At 40.6% G+C, this 19,041-nt stretch overlaps 1 protein-coding gene across 1 annotated transcript in view; it reads left to right on the forward strand.

The window, feature by feature from the left end:
• LOC109834191 overlaps positions 16,692–19,041 on the forward strand; it is a 5,375-nt gene continuing 3,025 nt past the window's right edge. Inside the window, exons 1-4 of the mRNA XM_020402131.1 lie at positions 16,692–16,927; positions 17,072–17,167; positions 17,240–17,280; positions 17,715–17,832. Of these exons, the coding sequence (XP_020257720.1) occupies positions 16,739–16,927; positions 17,072–17,167; positions 17,240–17,280; positions 17,715–17,832 (444 nt within the window). The 5' untranslated portion in view covers positions 16,692–16,738. The remainder of the gene's footprint in view (positions 16,928–17,071; positions 17,168–17,239; positions 17,281–17,714; positions 17,833–19,041) is intronic.

The following is a 19,041-nucleotide window of genomic DNA, read 5'->3' on the forward strand; positions in this document are numbered from 1 at the left end:
AGTATGCATATCGAGATTTGGTGGAGAATAAGGCATCCACTTGAACTAAAATTTTAAAAGAACTTTTATCAGTTTCAGTATCTACAGGAAAATTAAAATATTCATAATGAATTGAGTTTTATATTTACCTGTTAGTGTTGGAGGCCATCAAGCTCATTTCGGTAAAACTCTATATGTTTAGTCGTTGTTTTGTATTTAGAGTACCTCACGTTATACCTATTTGGCATAAAGAATATTTGAGAACAAATTCAATATGAATAGAATTTATGCATAATTATACCTGAATTCCAAAGGAAACTGGCCCTGTAAATCGCGGTGCATATAAAAAGTAGGTCGTCCAATATGAATGCGTTCCCATGACCAAACCTGCATTAGTGTCATGCATCCCTTGAATTCTTTATTCTGCATCAAGGAGACTCTTCCTAGTTCTCTATAAAGGTATGCTAAGACCGTACTACCCCATGATAGAGTGCTACAGACATCAAAATCCTTGAGTAGTGGCAGCCATCGTGCATGTACATGATTCTTGCTCACATCAGGAAATAACATACACCCTATCATGTGTAACATATAAGCACGAGTGTAATACTGAATCGTCTCATCCATGGCATCAACTGGTATATCTCCCATAAATATTGATTGAAGCCACGATAGCTTCATCGCACCACTCCTCAAATCGAGAACCTGCCCAAGAAGCCTCTCATATACTTCAGCCCAATTATGGTCATCGGTGCCTGTAACAACCGGGCTATCAATGCGGAGCCCAAGTATGATAGCTACGTCAAGTGTAATGGTATACTCCCCTATATGCATATGAAAGGTGTTAGTCTCCGGTCTCCACCTCTCAATCAGTGCACTGATAAGGACCTAGTCAAGCCTAATATATCTCACCGATGAACACTCCCAAAATCTGGCCTGAGCTACCAACTGTAGTGCTCGATCATCCTCCATCTCCCAGCACGAGTGATTCTAGGAATGGTCCACTGTGCTGATTTCTACTACAGGCTGCACATTAATAAAAAATGATAACATTTATTGAGAAAAATTGAAACTAGCACAAAAAATAAGGAATATATATACAATATTTTTTACCTGTCCTAAGCCAATCTTGTGTAATCGATGATCTATCTGAAGGTATAATACATCGGGCCGCATCGGTCCCGGATCTATAATGGATATCTCTGAGATTAAAATATAATATGTTATATTTTTTTAGTTAAATGACTTAGTCATATGTATTTTGATGGCCAAAATTAAGTAAAGAATACATCCAACATAGAAAAGGAAAATAAGAATAGAACATGCATAACGATTGTCACATATTCAAGATTTAAAATAAAAGGTTATATATTATAAAAATGATTGTCACATATTCAAGATTAAAAATAAAATGTTATCTATTACAAAAACCATAAGCGATATATTACATACAACTGTCCCCGGATAATCAACGCCTAAGCCTAGTTGGACAACTGCTTTTGTTGTGGCCCGGTTGATCGCACCTACTACACTTATTTTTCCTTCTTATTCCTTCTCGACCGTCATCCATATTATTTCTAAATTGTACGGAATAAGGTCGCCCAGCTGATCTTTTATACAAAGGAGGTAATATCCGTGGTGTCACGCCCCGCTTCCAAAATACCCGGGAATCAGAACGAGAACAAATCCGTGACGTATTGGATTGAGAAGAAATATACACTACCATTTTTTCTCTCTTTCTTTTTCTTTTCTTTTCAATCCAGTACGCTAAGCGTCAATACATAAATATCACACACAGATCCCCGATCACAATAGAAAGAATATAAAGACAACCCAGAATAAGAAATGAACATATCATCAAGAACAGATCATCCTAGACATATAAAAAATATGGGTCAAACATACCCTTATTACAAAACAGCTCTAGATAGAAATAAAAAATACATAGCCCATTATAAAAGAAAGTACTGCCAAAATACGAAAATCCGACATTAACTAAAGAAAAGTACGATAAAAGAGTTCTAATGTCCAACTACTACTACAGAAGGAAACCACTACGCTTTAGCTAGTTCTTCTACTCCCTTAGGAAGGCACTCCGGCTCGGCATACGCTAGTTCTGTTTCAACGTTAAGCTGGACATGTCCGTCTCCTAAGTCTGACGCACACGAGAGGAAAATAGGTGTACGTCAGCGTGCATGGCACAAGACAAGATCTCACATGAACAAATAAAACGGTCTAATGACCCATGCTATGATAATATTAATAATGGAATATGATTCTGTAATTCTAGCAATTTAAGTGAACATTTGCTACTACCAAAAAGAACAGAAGAACTCAAGCTAACTGGTAATCTAAATCCTACGACTAATCCATCCTATAACAAGTTACTGGTCAACTCCACACACAAAGTCATCACTCATATTACCAGATATCTAACTGTTCACAAATCCCCTACGTGTACCTAATACGCCGCTACACTGGATCGGTCAGAGGGCTACACGCAATCCGATTTCAACCTGGTTAAAACTCAAGTTAAACTCGGGTGAATATCCAATTCACGGACCAAAGTGACTACACTGGCTTCACTTTGACCTAACAAACTTACCCCAAGCTACACTGGATCGTGGGGCGAGCCTGGAAGATATATCAATAGCTATATCCGATCACATGAACAAGAACTTCCCCATCCCAACTCTTCTAGATATCCTACGTCAGCAATCACATTTCCTATAAAACTCGGGTTCACCACCTAACTCAGACAACACCCATACGCGTCACTAGGTCTGTTCGTGACGCACAAGGCCACCAAGTTATGAACTACTAAGGTTCTCAACACATCAAGATAATGAATAATAATACTACATTTTGAACATGATTAACAAGTTTATGAAGCATGAATAAGAATTATAATGGAACATAAAATGCATGAACGGTCTATCACAACATGAATGCAATTCATGAGGTGGCTTTATTATTATCTTACTACTGGAATATCCGAACTTCTCATGCAAATTATCCGTACTTACGTATTCTCTAATATAATAATGCGGAAAAAGAAAACTAGAAACCGATGTCGTTTTGCATATAGAATGTCGCGCTCTACGAATATTAGTCATACTATCATAAATAATAATATTCTTTTTCCAAAATTATTATTTAAAACTATTTCTCGTTATAACTAATTTAAAATAAATAAAAAAATATTTATGTAATATAATATATTAATTTCTTTCTGCATGAAAAGTAATATTTTCCTATTTTATAAATTTTCCTTAATTAAATCCTTTTCGATAAAATTTCGTAAATTCTAAATTTTAACACATAACTTGTCATTTCACATCCGTGAATTCTTAGATAAAAATATACAAAATTATTAATGTCTCGTAAATTCTAATTACAACACATATACTCATCATTTCATGCTTGTTAATTCTCAGATATAATTACCACAATATATCTCATTATTATTTCTAAAATATTATCTAATACTATTTATCAACATTCCAAGTCAAAAATTCACAACATGCACATTACCGACATTATCATATCTAAATTAAATTATTTAATCGATAATATTTGTAAAATAAGAAAATATGGAGATGCGAGATCTTGCCTCGACGCATCGAACTAATTGACGTCGGAGGCGCGTGTCGGATAGGCTAACGTGGGGATCGCGGGCGTCGACGGCGCGAAGGCTGGAGTGTGGCCGGAAGTGGTGAACAAGAGGCTCGGGGAGCGCCGACGACGGTACGTGAGGGCTGATAGGACTACAGGAGGTGGTCGCGGGCTGTGCCGACGACAGGAGGGTGGCGATGAGGCCAAGGCCAGTGCGCGAACTACGGATCTGAGGAGGCTGGAACAGGAGAAGGTGGAAGGCGCGGGTGCTTGGGCTGGCCCGCGGGTTCTGCGAGGTGTGTGCTGAGGGGGTCTGGTAGCGGCGGCGATGCTCAGGCGCGCGACGGTGAGCACTTGACGACGGTGAGCAGGCTGAGCGTCGAGAGCGACGGTCGTCAGGCGGAAGCAACAGCGTAGATCTGGGGGTCAGGGGCGACAGGGTCGGTGGGTTGGGGTGGGTCGGACCGACGGGCGGCCACTAGGGTGCAGCGGAAGGCGCGGTTGTGGAGTTCGGTTGGGTGGCGGAGGGAGGTGGTGCGGGTTTGCATGGATGGGGCGGCGGGAGTGGAGCTTGAGGAGGTGGTAGGCGCGCTGGAGGCTCGTCGAGGAGGGGAGGACGAGGGGAGAATCGGGAGTGTTGGTGGTCCGGTTGACGGTGAGGTTGTCGCGGAGTTAAGCGGGGAGGGGTTGCGGTGATAACCTCGGGGCGTCGGAGCTGGCTGGGGTGCGCTGCGTGTGTGGTTTGTTAGGGTTGAGAGATGAAGAAAGAAAGAAGAGATGGAGAAAGAGATTTGATTGGCTGGTTGTGATAATGAGGAGGAGAGAGAGAAATAATAGAAGAGAGAGAAAGGGAGCTGATGATGAGGAGAGAGAGAGTATTATGCACGTGATTAGGGGTTGGTTTAGGAAGGAAATCAAATGATTGGGGAGTTTATGGACAGAATTCAAAAGAGAATATTAAGGGGAGAGAATCAGGGAGGAAACCAGGGAGGAAATTATGGAAATAATTAGTGAGGGAATTAAGGAGAAATACAAGGAGAAAAATATCAGGATAAAATCAGTGTAAATTAATAATAATAATAATAATAATAATAATAATAATAATAATAATAATAATAATAATAATAATAATAACAAGAAATAATTTAAATATTAATTTAAAAAGTTTTTATCATAACAATTTAATTTATAATTAACAAAACTATATAAAACCGGATATTTAAATCATAGAAAATTCTAAAAAATCGAGAAAATATAAACACTCCTTTAAAATAATTATTTAATAATTTAGAATACCAAAAAATTATTTTAACTAGTATCGAAAAATCATGGTCCTTACATTCTACCCCACTTAAAACAAATTCCATCCTGGAATTAAAATGACAAGGACGAAATATAAAGATAGATTCACTTCAACTCATATAATGTTCAAAATATATTGCATATCCATAAAATAAGAAAAAAAATCATACAAGGCGATTCAAAAGATACAAGACATGACATCTAAGATTCAGGAAATAAATCAGGGTATCGCTGTCGCATCTCAGACTCGGTTTCCTAAGTCGACTCTCTAGGAGAATCTAGGTGCCACATCACACGAACAAGCAAGACGGTCTTGTTCCGGAGGGTCTTCTCCCTTTGGTCCAACATCACCATAGGCTGCATCTCGTATGTCAAATCGGATCGCACCTTAATCTCTGAGAAATCTATGACATGACTTGGATCTCCGACGTATTTCTGCAACTGAGAAACGTGGAATACATTATGCGCTCCAACCAGAGCGGGTGGTAATGCAAGTCGGTACGCTACTTCTCCCACTCTCTCTAATATGTCGAAAGGTCCCACATATCGTGGACTCAACTTCCCACGCCTCCCAAAGTGAATGGTGCCTCGGTTGGGGAAAATCTTCAGGAACACATGATCTCCCGGCTGAAACTCCAAGTACCGGCGCTTCGCGTCTGCCTAATGCTTGAATCTGTCCTGTGCTATACGAAGTCGCTCCCGATTCCCGAATGATCCTGACTGCATCAACTGATTTGTCAATCAACTCTGGTCCAAAAATCTCCCGCTCACCAATATCATCCCAACTCAAAGGAGAGCAGCACTTCCTCCCATACAATGCTGCAAAAGGGGTCATCCCAATGCTAGCCTAGAAGCTATTGTTATATGCAAACTCCACCAAATGTAGATGATCCTCCCACGACCCTTGAAAGTCAAGCATACAAGCTCTAAGCATATCCTCCAAAATCTGAATGGTCCTCTCTGACTGACCATCGGTCTGGGGATGATAAGCTGTGCTAAAACTAAGACTGGTCCCCAGACTCGCCTGCAAACTCTTCCAGAACTCTGAAGTAAATCGGGTATCGTGATCTGAAACGATGCACACTGGAACTCCATGCAATCGCACGATCTCCTGCAATACGAGAGATTTACTAACACTCTTGGAAAGGAACTCATTGAAATATATAGAGATAAATATTTACCTCCATGTATCTCTGAGCAAGATGCTCCGTCGACTGTCCCACTCGTAAAGGAATGAAGTGAGCCATTTTGGTTAATCGATCTACGATCACCCAAACAACGTCATTTTGTCTAGTGCTCCGAGGTAAGCCAGTAACGAAGTCCATGGTGACATGTTGCCACTTCCATTCCGGAATAGGCAACGGCTGCAAGAGACCTGTGATGTGCCGATGCTCTGCCTTCACCTGCTGACATACAAGGCACTTAGCCACACTACGAGCCACATCTCTCTTCATACCACGCCACCAAAATTCAGCTTCAGATACTTATACATCTTTGTACCTCTAGGGTGAATAGAATATGGTGAACTATGATCTTCCTGCAATATCTCCTCTCGAATATCTCCTCCTGGTACGCAGATACGACTCCCAAATCATAAGGATCCGTCCCCATGAACAACAAATTCCAGTCAAAGATCAGCCACTACTAACTCTCTGCACTTCTAAAGAAATGGGTCACCTGCTTGAGCTGCCTTGATTCGCTCGACCAGTGTCGATTGAATTTGAAGATTCATCAAAGAAGCGGTGACTCCTGAAAGAAGAACTTCTATACTCATATCCCCCACTTCCTGATGAAGTCTCCACTGAGCCGTGAGGGTCATGATTGTCGGCAATCGGCTCAAAACATTGGGTACTACATTGACTTTGTCAGGGTGATACTGAAGATCAATGTCGTAATCCGCCATCAGCTCTAACCATCGGCATTGCCTCATGTTGAGCTCCTTCTGAGTAAATATGCACTTCAAGCTCTTATGGTCAGTGAACACCTTCACTTACTCTCCCAATAGATAATGCCTCCAAAGCTTAAGGGAAAAATCATAGCTGCCAACTCCAAGTCATGGGTAGGATAATTCTGCTCATGCTTCTTCAACCGAGGTAGTAACCAGCTAATCCCAGGAAGCTCTTAATGTCTGACACCGACTTAGGGGTAGGCCAATCCTTCACTGCAGATACCTTCTCCGGATCCACTGATATGCCGTCTCCTGACACCACGTGTCCCAGAAACGCTATACGATCTAGCCAGAACTGGCACTTACTATACTTGGCAAATAGTCGATGCTCTCTCAAGGTCTTCAACACGTACCATAAATGCTCTGCATGCTCCGCCTCACTCTTAGAGTACACCAAGATATCATCAATAAAGACTTCCACAAACTTGTCCAGCACATCATAGAATACCAGATTCATCAGGTTCGTGAATGTTACCGGTGCATTAGTCACACCAAACGGCATCACTAAGAATTCATAATGTCCATATCTCGTCCGAAACACAGTCTTGGGGACATCAGAATCCTTAACCTTCACCTGTTGATACCCGCTCTGCAAATCCAGCTTAGAAAATACTCTCGATCCACCCAATTGATCGAAGATATCATCGATACGGGGAAGTGGATACTTATTCTTCATTGTCACCGCATTCAACTCCCGATAGTCGATGCACATCCGCTTGGACCCATCCTTCTTCCCCACAAGCAACATAGGTACTCCCCAGGCCGATACACTAGGTCGTATCAAGCTTCTCTGCAGAAGATCATCCAATTGAGTCCGAAGCTCGGCCAACTCAGCTAGGGGCATGCGATAAGGGGTCTTGGAGATCCGCGCAACTCTATGCTTGAGATCTATGGAAAACTCAATCGCTCGATCCGGCGGCAATCCGTAAATATCGTCGGGAAACACATCTTCAAATTCCCGAACTACAACTGGCTTCTCAGATTCCACTTGCATTGCAGCCAATGTCGCCTTCTTCGGTCTAGCTCTGTACTCCACAAGTCTGGCCGATGTACTGCCACTGAGGAACTCAAATCTCGGGTGATCCGGTATCTCGAATACTACGCTCCGACAGCGACAATCAATGGTGGCAAAGAACGATCCTAACCAATCCATCCTAAATACTACATCAAAACTCAGCAAATTAATCACCAGAAAGTCTGCAAAGAGTTCCCTCCTGCAAATAACCACAGGGCATGCTTCATAACCACTGGATGCTACTAGGACGCCACTACCAGTGTTGATATTCCAGCCCGTAGTCAGAGAAGCTATAGAAAGAGAGTGGGCACTCGCAAATCGATGAGATAAGAAACAATAGGAGGCTCTAGAATCAAAGAGTGATAAAACAGGAACGGAAGAAACAAGAACCTTGCCTATTGTAGGAGGATGTAAATGCAACTAACTTAGTATTCATAAACAATCCTATCATGATATCATTATGTGATGCTAAATAAGGAAGTTCATATGCAAATAAAACTAAGATGAACAATTCTTACTAGTGATAACCTGGTCATTTGCCTCAGCCTCTACGGCTGACATCATAAATATCTATCGCCGAGGTTGTTATCTGTGTGCCTCTTGATATACCTATTGTTGTGGGGGAAGTGGCCCTGATTGAGGATAAGATCTGTGCTGAGGCGATGCTGCTAGGGCAGGTCGAGGTGGAGCTGGAAGAGTTGCTCGAACTGGAGGTGGGGATAAACTGGCCTGCTGCCGCTGCGGACAGTTCCAACTGACATGACCGGGGGATCCACAGGCGTAACACAGATGAAGACGCCTGCGACACTCCTGCTGGGTATGCCCAGTGTAGCCGCAATGAGTACACTTCATTGATGGCTGGCCGCGAGGCTACACTCCAGGACGTTGATAAGGGTGACTCTGAGGTGATGGCTAATGCTGAGAATGTTGTTGCCTCTGCGGAGCCTACTGCTACTGTCTTGGAGGGGGACGCTCGACATTCCGGGCCGGAGCTGCTGGTGTCCTGCTCTAAATCACGTGTGAGTTTTTAAATTCCTTATGCATACTCTCAATCTCACGTGCCGCATCTAGTACTGCATCATGGGTCACCAAAGCTCTACTTGCCAGAGCCATCCTATTGTACTTATCCAGACCCTTCTAAAACTGATGCCTCCTAATCGTAGGGTCTGTAATCAAGTGGGGAGCATATCGGCTCAAAGAATAAAACTCAGCCTCGTACTCATCAACTGTTCGCCCTCCTTGCTTAAGCTCAACAAATCTACGTAGGAGTTCATCCCGAGCTGACCGAGGAAAATATTTTCTGTTGAAGCGCTCGGTGAACGTCTCCCACAGGATGGGCCTCTCCAAATGAGTCTTCTCAGCTGTCTACCATATCCGAGTGGTATCGGTGAGCTGAATATCCATGAGGTCCACCCACTTAGCATGGGCAATGCGGGTCACTGTGAGAATAGTCTCAGTGACCTTGAGGAACTCCTCTGCTGCTAATGGTCCCTCGGCACCAAAAAAAGAAGGAAGCCGCATATATCGAAACTCTCTAACTCCAGACTCTGCGCGAGAGGGAGGCTGGTGCTGAGGCTCCCTATGCAGCTGTCCAGCCAGGTACTGCTGATTGGTGACCAATCCCTGAATCATCATCAGAAGGTGGTTTGGATCCACTTCGGGCTGTAGGGCACTGCTACTAGACGGGTTACTAAAACCGTGAGTACCTACCATGGTTCTGAAGGAAAATGAGGATCAAAGAATTAGGGTTAAAATCAAAACAATATATTAGAAAATATGAGCTAAAACATAGTTATCAAGATAATAATATAAGAACTTAATTATAGTCTTGCGGATGAAATATGATATGTATCTAAATTGTCTACTATATTCTTACTAGTGAGGATTCGAGATCATGACCTGCATCGGCAACGACTAAAACCTGTCACGCCCCGCTTCCCAAAATACCTGGGAATCAGAATGTAAACAAGCCCGCGATGTATTGGATTGAGAAGAAATATACACTATCATTTTTTTCTCTTTCTTTTTCTTTTCTTCTCAATCCAATACGCTAAGCGTCAATACATAAATCTCAAACACAGGTCCCCGATCACAATAGCCAATACGCTAAGCGTCAATACATAAATCTCAAACACAGGTCCCCGATCACAATAGCAAGAATATAAAGATAACCCAGAATAAGAAATGTACATAAATCTCAAACACAGGTCCCCGATCACAATAGCAAGAATATAAAGATAACCCAGAATAAGAAATGAACATATCATCAAGAACAGATCATCCTAGACATAAAAAAATATGGGTCAAACATACCCTTATTACAAAACAGCTCCAGATAGAAATAAAAAAAAATACATAGCCCATAATAAAAGAAAGTACTGCCAAAATACGAAAATCCGACATTAACTAAAAAAAAGTACGGTAAAAGAGTTCTAATGTCCAACTACTACTACATAAGGAAACCACTACGCTTCAGCTGGTTCTTCTACTCCCTTAGGAAGACACTCCGGCTCGGCATACGCTAGTTCTGTTTCAATGTCAAGCTGGACCTGTCCGTCTCCTAAGTCTGACGCACACCAGAGGAAAATAGGTATACGCCAGCGTGCATGGCACACGACAAGATCTCACATGAACAAATAAAACGGTTTAATGACCCATGCCATGATAATAATAATGATGGAATATGATTCTGTAATTCTAGCAATTTAAGTGAACATTTACTACTACCAAAAATAACAGAAGAACTCAAGCCAACTGGTAATCTAAATCCTATGACTAATCCATCCTATAACAAGTTACTGGTTAACTCCTCACACAAAGTCATCACTAATATCACTAGATATCCGACTGTTCACAAATCCCCTACGTGTACCCAAGACGCTGCTACATTGGATCGGTCAGAGGGCTACACGCAATCCGATTTCAACCTGGTTAAAACTTAAGTTAAACTCGGGTGAATATCTAATTCACAGACCAAAGTGACTACACTGGCTTCACTTTGACCCAACAAACTTACCCCAAGGTACACTGGATCTAGGGGCGAGCCTGGAAGATATATCAACAGCTATATCCGATCACATGAACAAGGACTTCCCCATCCCAACTCTTCTAGATATCCTACGTCAGCAATCACATTTCCTATAAAACTCGGGTTCACCACCTAACTCAGACAACACCCATACGTGTCACTAGGTCTGTTCGTGACGTACAAGGCCACTAAGTCATGAACTACTAAGGTTCTCAACACATCAAGATAATGAATAATAATACTACATTTTGAACATGATTAACAAGTTTATGAAGCATGAATAAGAATTATAATGGAACATAAAATGCATGAGCGGTCTATCACAACATGAATGCAATTCATGAGGGGGCTTTATTATTATCTTACTACTGGAATATCCGAACTTCTCATGCAAATTATCCGTACTTACGTATTCTCGTAAGGGAGCTCAACCTTCGGACAAACCAGCTCAGCTGATGGTTCAGAACCCATATGTGTGAAACTGCTAACCAAACCCCTGAGCCCGCAATGGATGCTAGCAACCATTGCTAGGAGCAGGGAAAGCTCTCTCCCGTAAGCTAGCTGAACTGCAGGGAAGAGCACCTCGATGGGTAGAGCATCATGCAAATTATCCGTACTTACGTATTCTCTAATATAATAATGCGGAAAAAGAAAACTAGAAACCGATGTTGTTTTGCATATAGAATGTCGCGCTCTACGAATATCAGTCATACTATCATAAATAATAATATTCTTTTTTTTAATTATTATTTAAAACTATTTCTCATTATAACTAATTTAAAATAAATAAAAAATATTTATGTAATATAATATATTAATTCCTTTCTGCATTAAAAGTAATATTTTCCTATTTTATAAATTTTCCTTAATTAATTCCTTTTCTATAAAATTTCGTAAATTCTAAATTTTAACACATAACTTGTCATTTTACGTCCGTGAATTCTTAGATGAAAATATACAAAATTATTAATGTCTTGTAAATTCTAATTACAACACATATACTCATCATTTCATGCTCGTTAATTCTCAGATATAATTACCACAAAATATCTCATTATTATTTCTAAAATATTATCTAATACTATTTATCAACATTCCAAGTCAAAAATTCACAACATGCATATTACCGACATTATCATATCTAAATTAAATTATTTAACCGATAATATTTGTAAAATGAGAAAATATGGAGAGACGAGATCTTGCCTCTACGCGTCGAACTAATTGACGTCGGTGGCGCAGGTCGGATCTGATGCGGGTAGCACGACATCCGACGATGAAGGGCTGGAGGTGGTCGAGTGGTGAACAAGGGGTCGGGAGGCCGATGGCGACGTGAGGGCTGATGGGGCTGCGGAGGCGGTCAGGGGCTGTCTGACGACATGAGGTGGTGATGGGCGACGGCGAACTACGGATCTGGGCGCTGCGAACAGGAGGAGAAGGTGGAGGCGCATTTCTTGGGCTGGCCGCGGGTTTCGAGGGTGTGTGAGAGGGGGTCTGCAGGGCGGCGGCGTTCTCAGGCGCGACGGTGAGCACGACCAGGAGAGCGGGTGAGCTTGGGAGCGGCGATCGTCGGGGAACATCGACGTGGATCTGGGGGGTCGGCGTGGGGTGGGGTTGGGGTGTGGCTCGACAACGCCGCGGCCCACAGGGTCCAGCGAAGGCGTGAGATGGCAGAGTTCGGCTGGGGGAGGAGATGGGTGTGGGTTTGTGCGTGGAGCAGGTGGGAGGCGGAGCTTGAGGGGGCGGCGGCGCACTAGAGGCCTCGGCCGAGAGGGGAGGACAAGGGGAGATGTTGGTGGTGCGGTTTGCGTGGGTTGTCGGAGTTAAGGGGGAGAAGTTCATGGCGAACTCGGTGTTCGGAGCTGGCTGGGCGTGCGATGGTGTTGGGTTGTCGGGGGATAAATGTAAGAAAGAAGAGATAGAGAGAGATTGATTGGCTAGTTGTGATAATGAGGAGTGAGAGAGAGAAATAATAGAAAGAGAGAAAAGGGAGCTGATGATGAGGAGAGAGAGGGATTATGCGCGTGAATTGGGGGGGTTGGTTAGGAAGGAAATCAATGAATTGAGGAGTTTATGGAAAGAATTCAAATGAGAGAAAATTTAGGGAAGAGATTCAGGGAGGAAATCGGGGGAATAATTAGTGAGAGAATTAAGGAGAAATACAAAGAGAAAAAATCAAGATAAAATCAGTGTAAATTAATAATAATAATAATAATAATAATAATAATAATAATAATAATAATAATAATAATAATAATAATAATAATAATAATAATAATAATAACAAGAAATAATTTAAATATTAATTAAAAAAGTTTTTATCGTAACAATTTAATTTATAATTAACAAAACTATATAAAACCGGATATTTAAATCATAGAAAATTCTAGAAAATCGAGAAAATATAAACACTCCTTTAAAATAATTATTTAATATTTTAGAATACCAAAAAATTATTTTAACTAGTATCCAAAAATCATGGTCCTTACACGTGGCCCACCTTGTGTCCAATGCCGACTATCATATGGTGGACGAAAACACTCTTTGTGCGTTTGTTGATAGTTATAAGTTGAATAGGAATCTGCGGTGAATGTATAATGTGATATCCTCGCACCACCTTATAGACCCGAGCAAGCCGTGACAATATGGGAATAATGAAGCTATTGTAATTACGGTATATTACAAGTGCATGTACAAGTGTGATCAACTAGCAAATTAACTTTGTAAGAGCGACTTTCTCTATGTGATATTCCCTCAATGCCTCCCATTCATTAAAAATGTATCTAACGACACGAAATGATCGAGTGTGCATAATCTGATCCGCTAATATGCCTTTAACTTTCGGCATCAGCTCTGACGGGATATTTGCACAAAGTGTGCATTGCTAAGGAAGAATTTATTAAGTCTGTAAAATATTGTTTGCAACTAATGACTGTATTGACATACTGCATGCTCCCCTAAGCACACCATTGAAACTCTCAGAAGCGTTAGTGGTCATCATATAAAATTGTTTCCCACCATCTTCGCATAAAACCCACTTATCAACATTGTTCTGACCCAAACTAGTCTCGATCCAATCATGTACAACTTGTGAAATGAACGTAATCCTCTACCGTAGTTGCTCATAAACTAATTTTTCCGTTGCACATCCAGCTTGCCAAAGAAGATCTTGAAGCTGCACTTGTTCATGCTTCATCTTGAAGTTGTCCCTAATATGTCGCAAGCAATGACGATGTTGATGTGGCGATGGAAAATGTCGTTGGAGTGCTATTGTAAGTCCTTTCATCCTATTATATATGAATGTAATCGATCGCGTTCGCATACTAGGGATATGATATCTAATGCATGCAAAAAACCATGAGTATTTTTTCGTGTTTTCAACATCAACCACTGCAAAGACCAAAATAAATAAACCACCATCTGTGTCTACTCTGGTTGCAACAAGAAAAACACTTTTATATTTACCGTACAAGTGGGTGCCGTCAATGCTAAGAAGAGGATGATAATATCTGAATTCCTCAATGCAAGGCCCAAATGCCCAAAATACACCTGTGAACCGTCTATCTTCGCCATCAACAGGGTCTGATGATACTTCGTACACTGTCCCCAGATTTTCTTTTTTGAGTGCTTCAAGATAATGTGGTAAGATCTCATAAGATTTGTCCCAATCTTCGAATATTTTTATCATCGCCTTTCTCCAAGCATTCCAACACTTATTGTATGATACATTCAAGTTGGTCGCTTTATGCACTAAAAGACAAATATCCTTTGGCCTTAGATCAAGATCCTCCCTTAGTTTAGGCATAATCAATCAATATATGAAAGAGGTGGACACGTGTTTATGATTCATCTTTAATCAAGGATTACTACAAGTGTGAAGTCCGTTGTAGTGTGTTATTTTAAATTGTCCGCCTACTCTTACACCCAAGCATGAATTAAGCTTTCTAGGACATTTTGCATTTTCTTCATGGTGCCCACCGCCATCTTCTTTCTCACCGTCTTTACGGTAAAAACAAACTATATTATAGCTTGTTGCATTGCTTTTTATCTGCCTAAACTTGATATTTTTTGGATGGCCCACAAACGAAGAGCATGCATCAATTTCTCCTTGCTTTCAAATAGACCGTCCTTTCTGAATGAGAAGTCCTCGCCTTGTGTATCATCAACTATATTAGTGTCGATAGGAATACTTTCTATCGTGGAGTTATCAATCCATTCTTCTCCATGAAGTTCTTTGGGTGGTGGATCCTCTAGCACGACATACTCATTGTTAGAGTAACATCGGTCGATATATTGGTTGTCCCCTTCATCACGATCTATCAAACACGTCATTCTATTGATTTGTAAGCCATCCTCTTCGTCATCATCCTCGGATTCGACACTTACATTATCATCTTCTATCATCACTCATATGAAGGTATTATATCTTGAAGGGGAGCGTTATCATCGAAGGCATTTGAAGTGCCCACAAGCGAAAGACCGCTCAAGTATTGTGACTGTGTCCATCCTATATCTTGTTGCGGAGATAAAAAGACGGCGAAGTCAACTTCAAGGTCCTCCAACATGCGAGAGTATACTCCGTCGTGATTCACCGATTTGCCCAAATTTCTGTGATGCTTTTCAATAAATAATTTCAGTGAACGCTTCTCATCATGCAATATTCCAATAAGACCCATATCATAGTCACTTAAGATTTGAATGTCGCTTGTTCTGTTCCTCGTAACAGGATAATTGTAAATAATATTGAGGTGATACTCACGTGGATTGGTTAATGTAAGTTTGTGTAAGTCATTAACCAATTCATCGAAAGTACATAATTTTGATATAAACAACGGCTTCGTCACATCTCCTTCATATACGGGCATATTATTCTCGAGATAGTTAATCTTTCTATCATATGAACAAAGAATTGCGATTTGATCGTTCATCGTTACCTCTGAAGAGTTAAAAAATTCCAATATCAATATTACACGAAAAACATAAAAAATATTATGTACCATTAAATCCTCTAATATCAATTTTAGACATCCATATAACCAAATGTCAAACCTTTATAATACACCAACTTTTACAATTTTCGATAATTTCCCCTCTAACTTCATACATAAATTTCTTTAATTTTTCTTTACAAAATTCATAATTATTTCAAAATCTAAATTTAAACAAGCTATTAGCATGAAATAGTGAGAATATGTAAAAAATTAGGAGAAAAAATAATTTTTTTAAAGATTTTATCTAAAATTTGTTGATGCCCTAATTTCTGGTAAACTCCGGCAATGACGGCGGTAGGATCGACCATCGCCGATGGACAATGCGGTGGTGACAGCGACGACGACGAGGGGCGACAGTATAAAGTTCTAGGGTTTGAATGCAAGGAGCCAAGAGAGAGAGAGTCGTAAGAAATAGTCGGGTAACGCGATTTTTGATCGTGTGAGCCTTATATAGGCCCTGCCCCAACTCCACGGGATTTCAAATCCCATGGAGTTGCAGGCTAGCTTGCCAGAAAGCAGTGCTCTTTGGACTATGGCAAGAAACTTCACAGGATTTGAAATCCCGTGAAGTTTGAGCTTCACGGGATTTCATATCAAAATTTCACCCGCTTTCGCCCGCATAATCACGTTGTTAACCCATGGCAAATCCCGTGAAGTTTATGAATATATTTCACCAATTTCGATCTAGTTTCAGCCAAATGGCTGAAACTGAATCGAAATTGACAAATATTTCCGAAATAGGTAAATTTTGGCAAACATTTTTCTAAAGAGGTCTAAAACGAAAATTTGTCCCAAAGAAAACGACCGATTCCTCTCCCAAAACTCCCCACTCCCTCATCACAAACCCCAGCTCGCTTCAAATGTCGAGCGACGCCGACCCCGCCTCCTCCAGCCGCCCGCCGGAGCTCGTCTCCGCCGGGATCCGGCCCAGTCCCGACCCTCTGCTGATCGTCTGCAGGTGCTTCAGATTCCTCACCGCCGTCGTCGCCGTCCTCTGCGTCTCCGTCAACGTTCTCTCCGCCGTCAGATCCTTCAAGAACGGCGCCGATGTAAGAAGGATCACGTGTCAAATCGAACCCTAGGTCCTTCCTCCTTTTCAATAAGAATGGGGGACCTAATGTAAATTATTTGAAGGGCTAATTTCAAAATATTGAAGATTTAAGGGACTAAAAATAAACCTTTTCTTTCTTCAGATCTTTGGTGGAATATTTCGGTGCTATGCGGTTGTGCTTGCGCTGTTCGTGGCGGTTGCCGAGACCGAATGGAGCTTCGTTATGAAGTTCTGGAGGGTAACTTTTTTTTTTGTATATTATATTGTTAATTTTCTTAAAACTTGCTGTATTTGTTTCATTATGTGCTAGGTTTTGGAGTTCTGGGCAGGTAGGGGAGCGCTACAGATATTGTTCGTGATACGTACATTTTTTAATGTTGAGATTGAAGAAATTTTTAAAACCAACTCAAACCATGTTTTTATTTTCAAAACCGACCCACTTTTTTTTTATCAAAATTGACCCACTTTTTGCCACATCAGCTTAATCCCATTCTTAAACAGTCGGGATTGGCAACCCCGACTGTTTAGGAGATTGTTAAAACCCAATTAGAAGCCTTAAATCCGGTTTTTGCTGTCCTAAATAGTCGGGGTTGGCAACCCCGACTAATTAGGAAATGAGATTAAGCTGACGTGGCAAAAAGTGAGTCGATTTTGATAAATAAAAAAAAGTGGGTCGGTTTTGAAAATAAAAACATGATTTGGGTCGGTTTTGAAAATTTCTTCTGTTGAGATTTTAAGTTTTATTGTTTTTTTCAAGATTGAGTGAATTAACTTTTGGATTGCAGTGTTGCTGTGATGACCAGAGCGTTCCCTGATTTCGAGGGAGAGCGAGAAGAGATGGTGCTGCTTCAGGAGATTGCAAGTTATCTGCTTCTTGCATGTGGTTTGACCTATGTCATCTCGGTAATAATGCACTGAAATTTCCTATGTTATATTTATGATTAACTTGGTCCTGGTATATGTCTGTTGTTGGACCTGAACAGTGTATTGTAATTTGGTATCTCATTATCTTGTGGCGTGTTTTTGAGTTTTAAGTTTGCAGGAATGTCATATGTTGATCAAGGTGTCAACATTTCAGAACAAGGAATGCACTGTGTTTATTTTCCTTGTCCGTGTATGCTAGCGATGTCTGCTAATGGTGAGATTAGGCCATGAGATTATAGTTAATGGGGGCAAAGAGGACTTGGTCAGAAACAATTATGAGCGATATGATAGTAGTTAACTCAATAGAGAAGATGGCCCTTAACAGAACTAAACATAAGATTATGATTCATGTGGCAAACTCTGAAATTTTGGGGTAAAGACTATGTTGTTGTTTACACTTTCCACGGGTGAACTTACTTTCCATGCTGAAGATGAAGCTCAATGGTGCATGTTTGTTGATGGTATTGTATTACTTGATGAGTTTGGAGAAGAATAATTCCGAAAGCAGGGGGGAAAATATGGAGAGAAGTTTTAAAATACAAACAAAATGTAACTTTAGGTAGAAGAATGAGTGAGTGATGCATATTACCGTCCAACATTTAACTCAAAATATTTGGGTCACTATTTTTCTTTACTTCACTTAATGCAATCCTTCACTATGATAATGAGATCTAGAATATGATTTGTACACTCAAAACAAGATGAAAAAAGCAGGGGCATGCTTTAGGATTATTGTATGACCATTTATTGAAGGTGAAGTCATATGAAGCGGTTATAAGATGTACAAAATCTGCAGTGGATTAATAAGCATCATGTGTAGAAATGGCAAATGCTATGATATAAAGATTAAGTGCACTGGCGGATCCACAAAATTTTTCTTTGAGGGGCAGATAATAAGTATCTATTTACCTAAAAATAAAAAAATATAATACTATAAAACTATAGCATCTTGTAGGAATGCACTTGGGATCTTTTTCGTTATTATTTTTATTAGTTTTTTGGGTTTCTAGTGTTGTAATGTTGGACTTTTAGTCTTTGGGCCCATTTGACTTGATTGTTGGGAATTTAAATGGGCTTTTACTTTCCAATGTGCTAGTTCAATTTGCCACTGTTTATTGTTTTAAGATAGGTTGGGGGAGCAATTTATTTATTTATTTATTTTTTGGGGTTTTTTTTTTTTTGGGGGGG

The sequence above is a fragment of the Asparagus officinalis genome, chromosome 3 (genome assembly GCF_001876935.1).
Source record: "Asparagus officinalis chromosome 3, Aspof.V1, whole genome shotgun sequence".
NCBI classification, from domain to species: Eukaryota; Viridiplantae; Streptophyta; class Magnoliopsida; order Asparagales; family Asparagaceae; genus Asparagus; species Asparagus officinalis.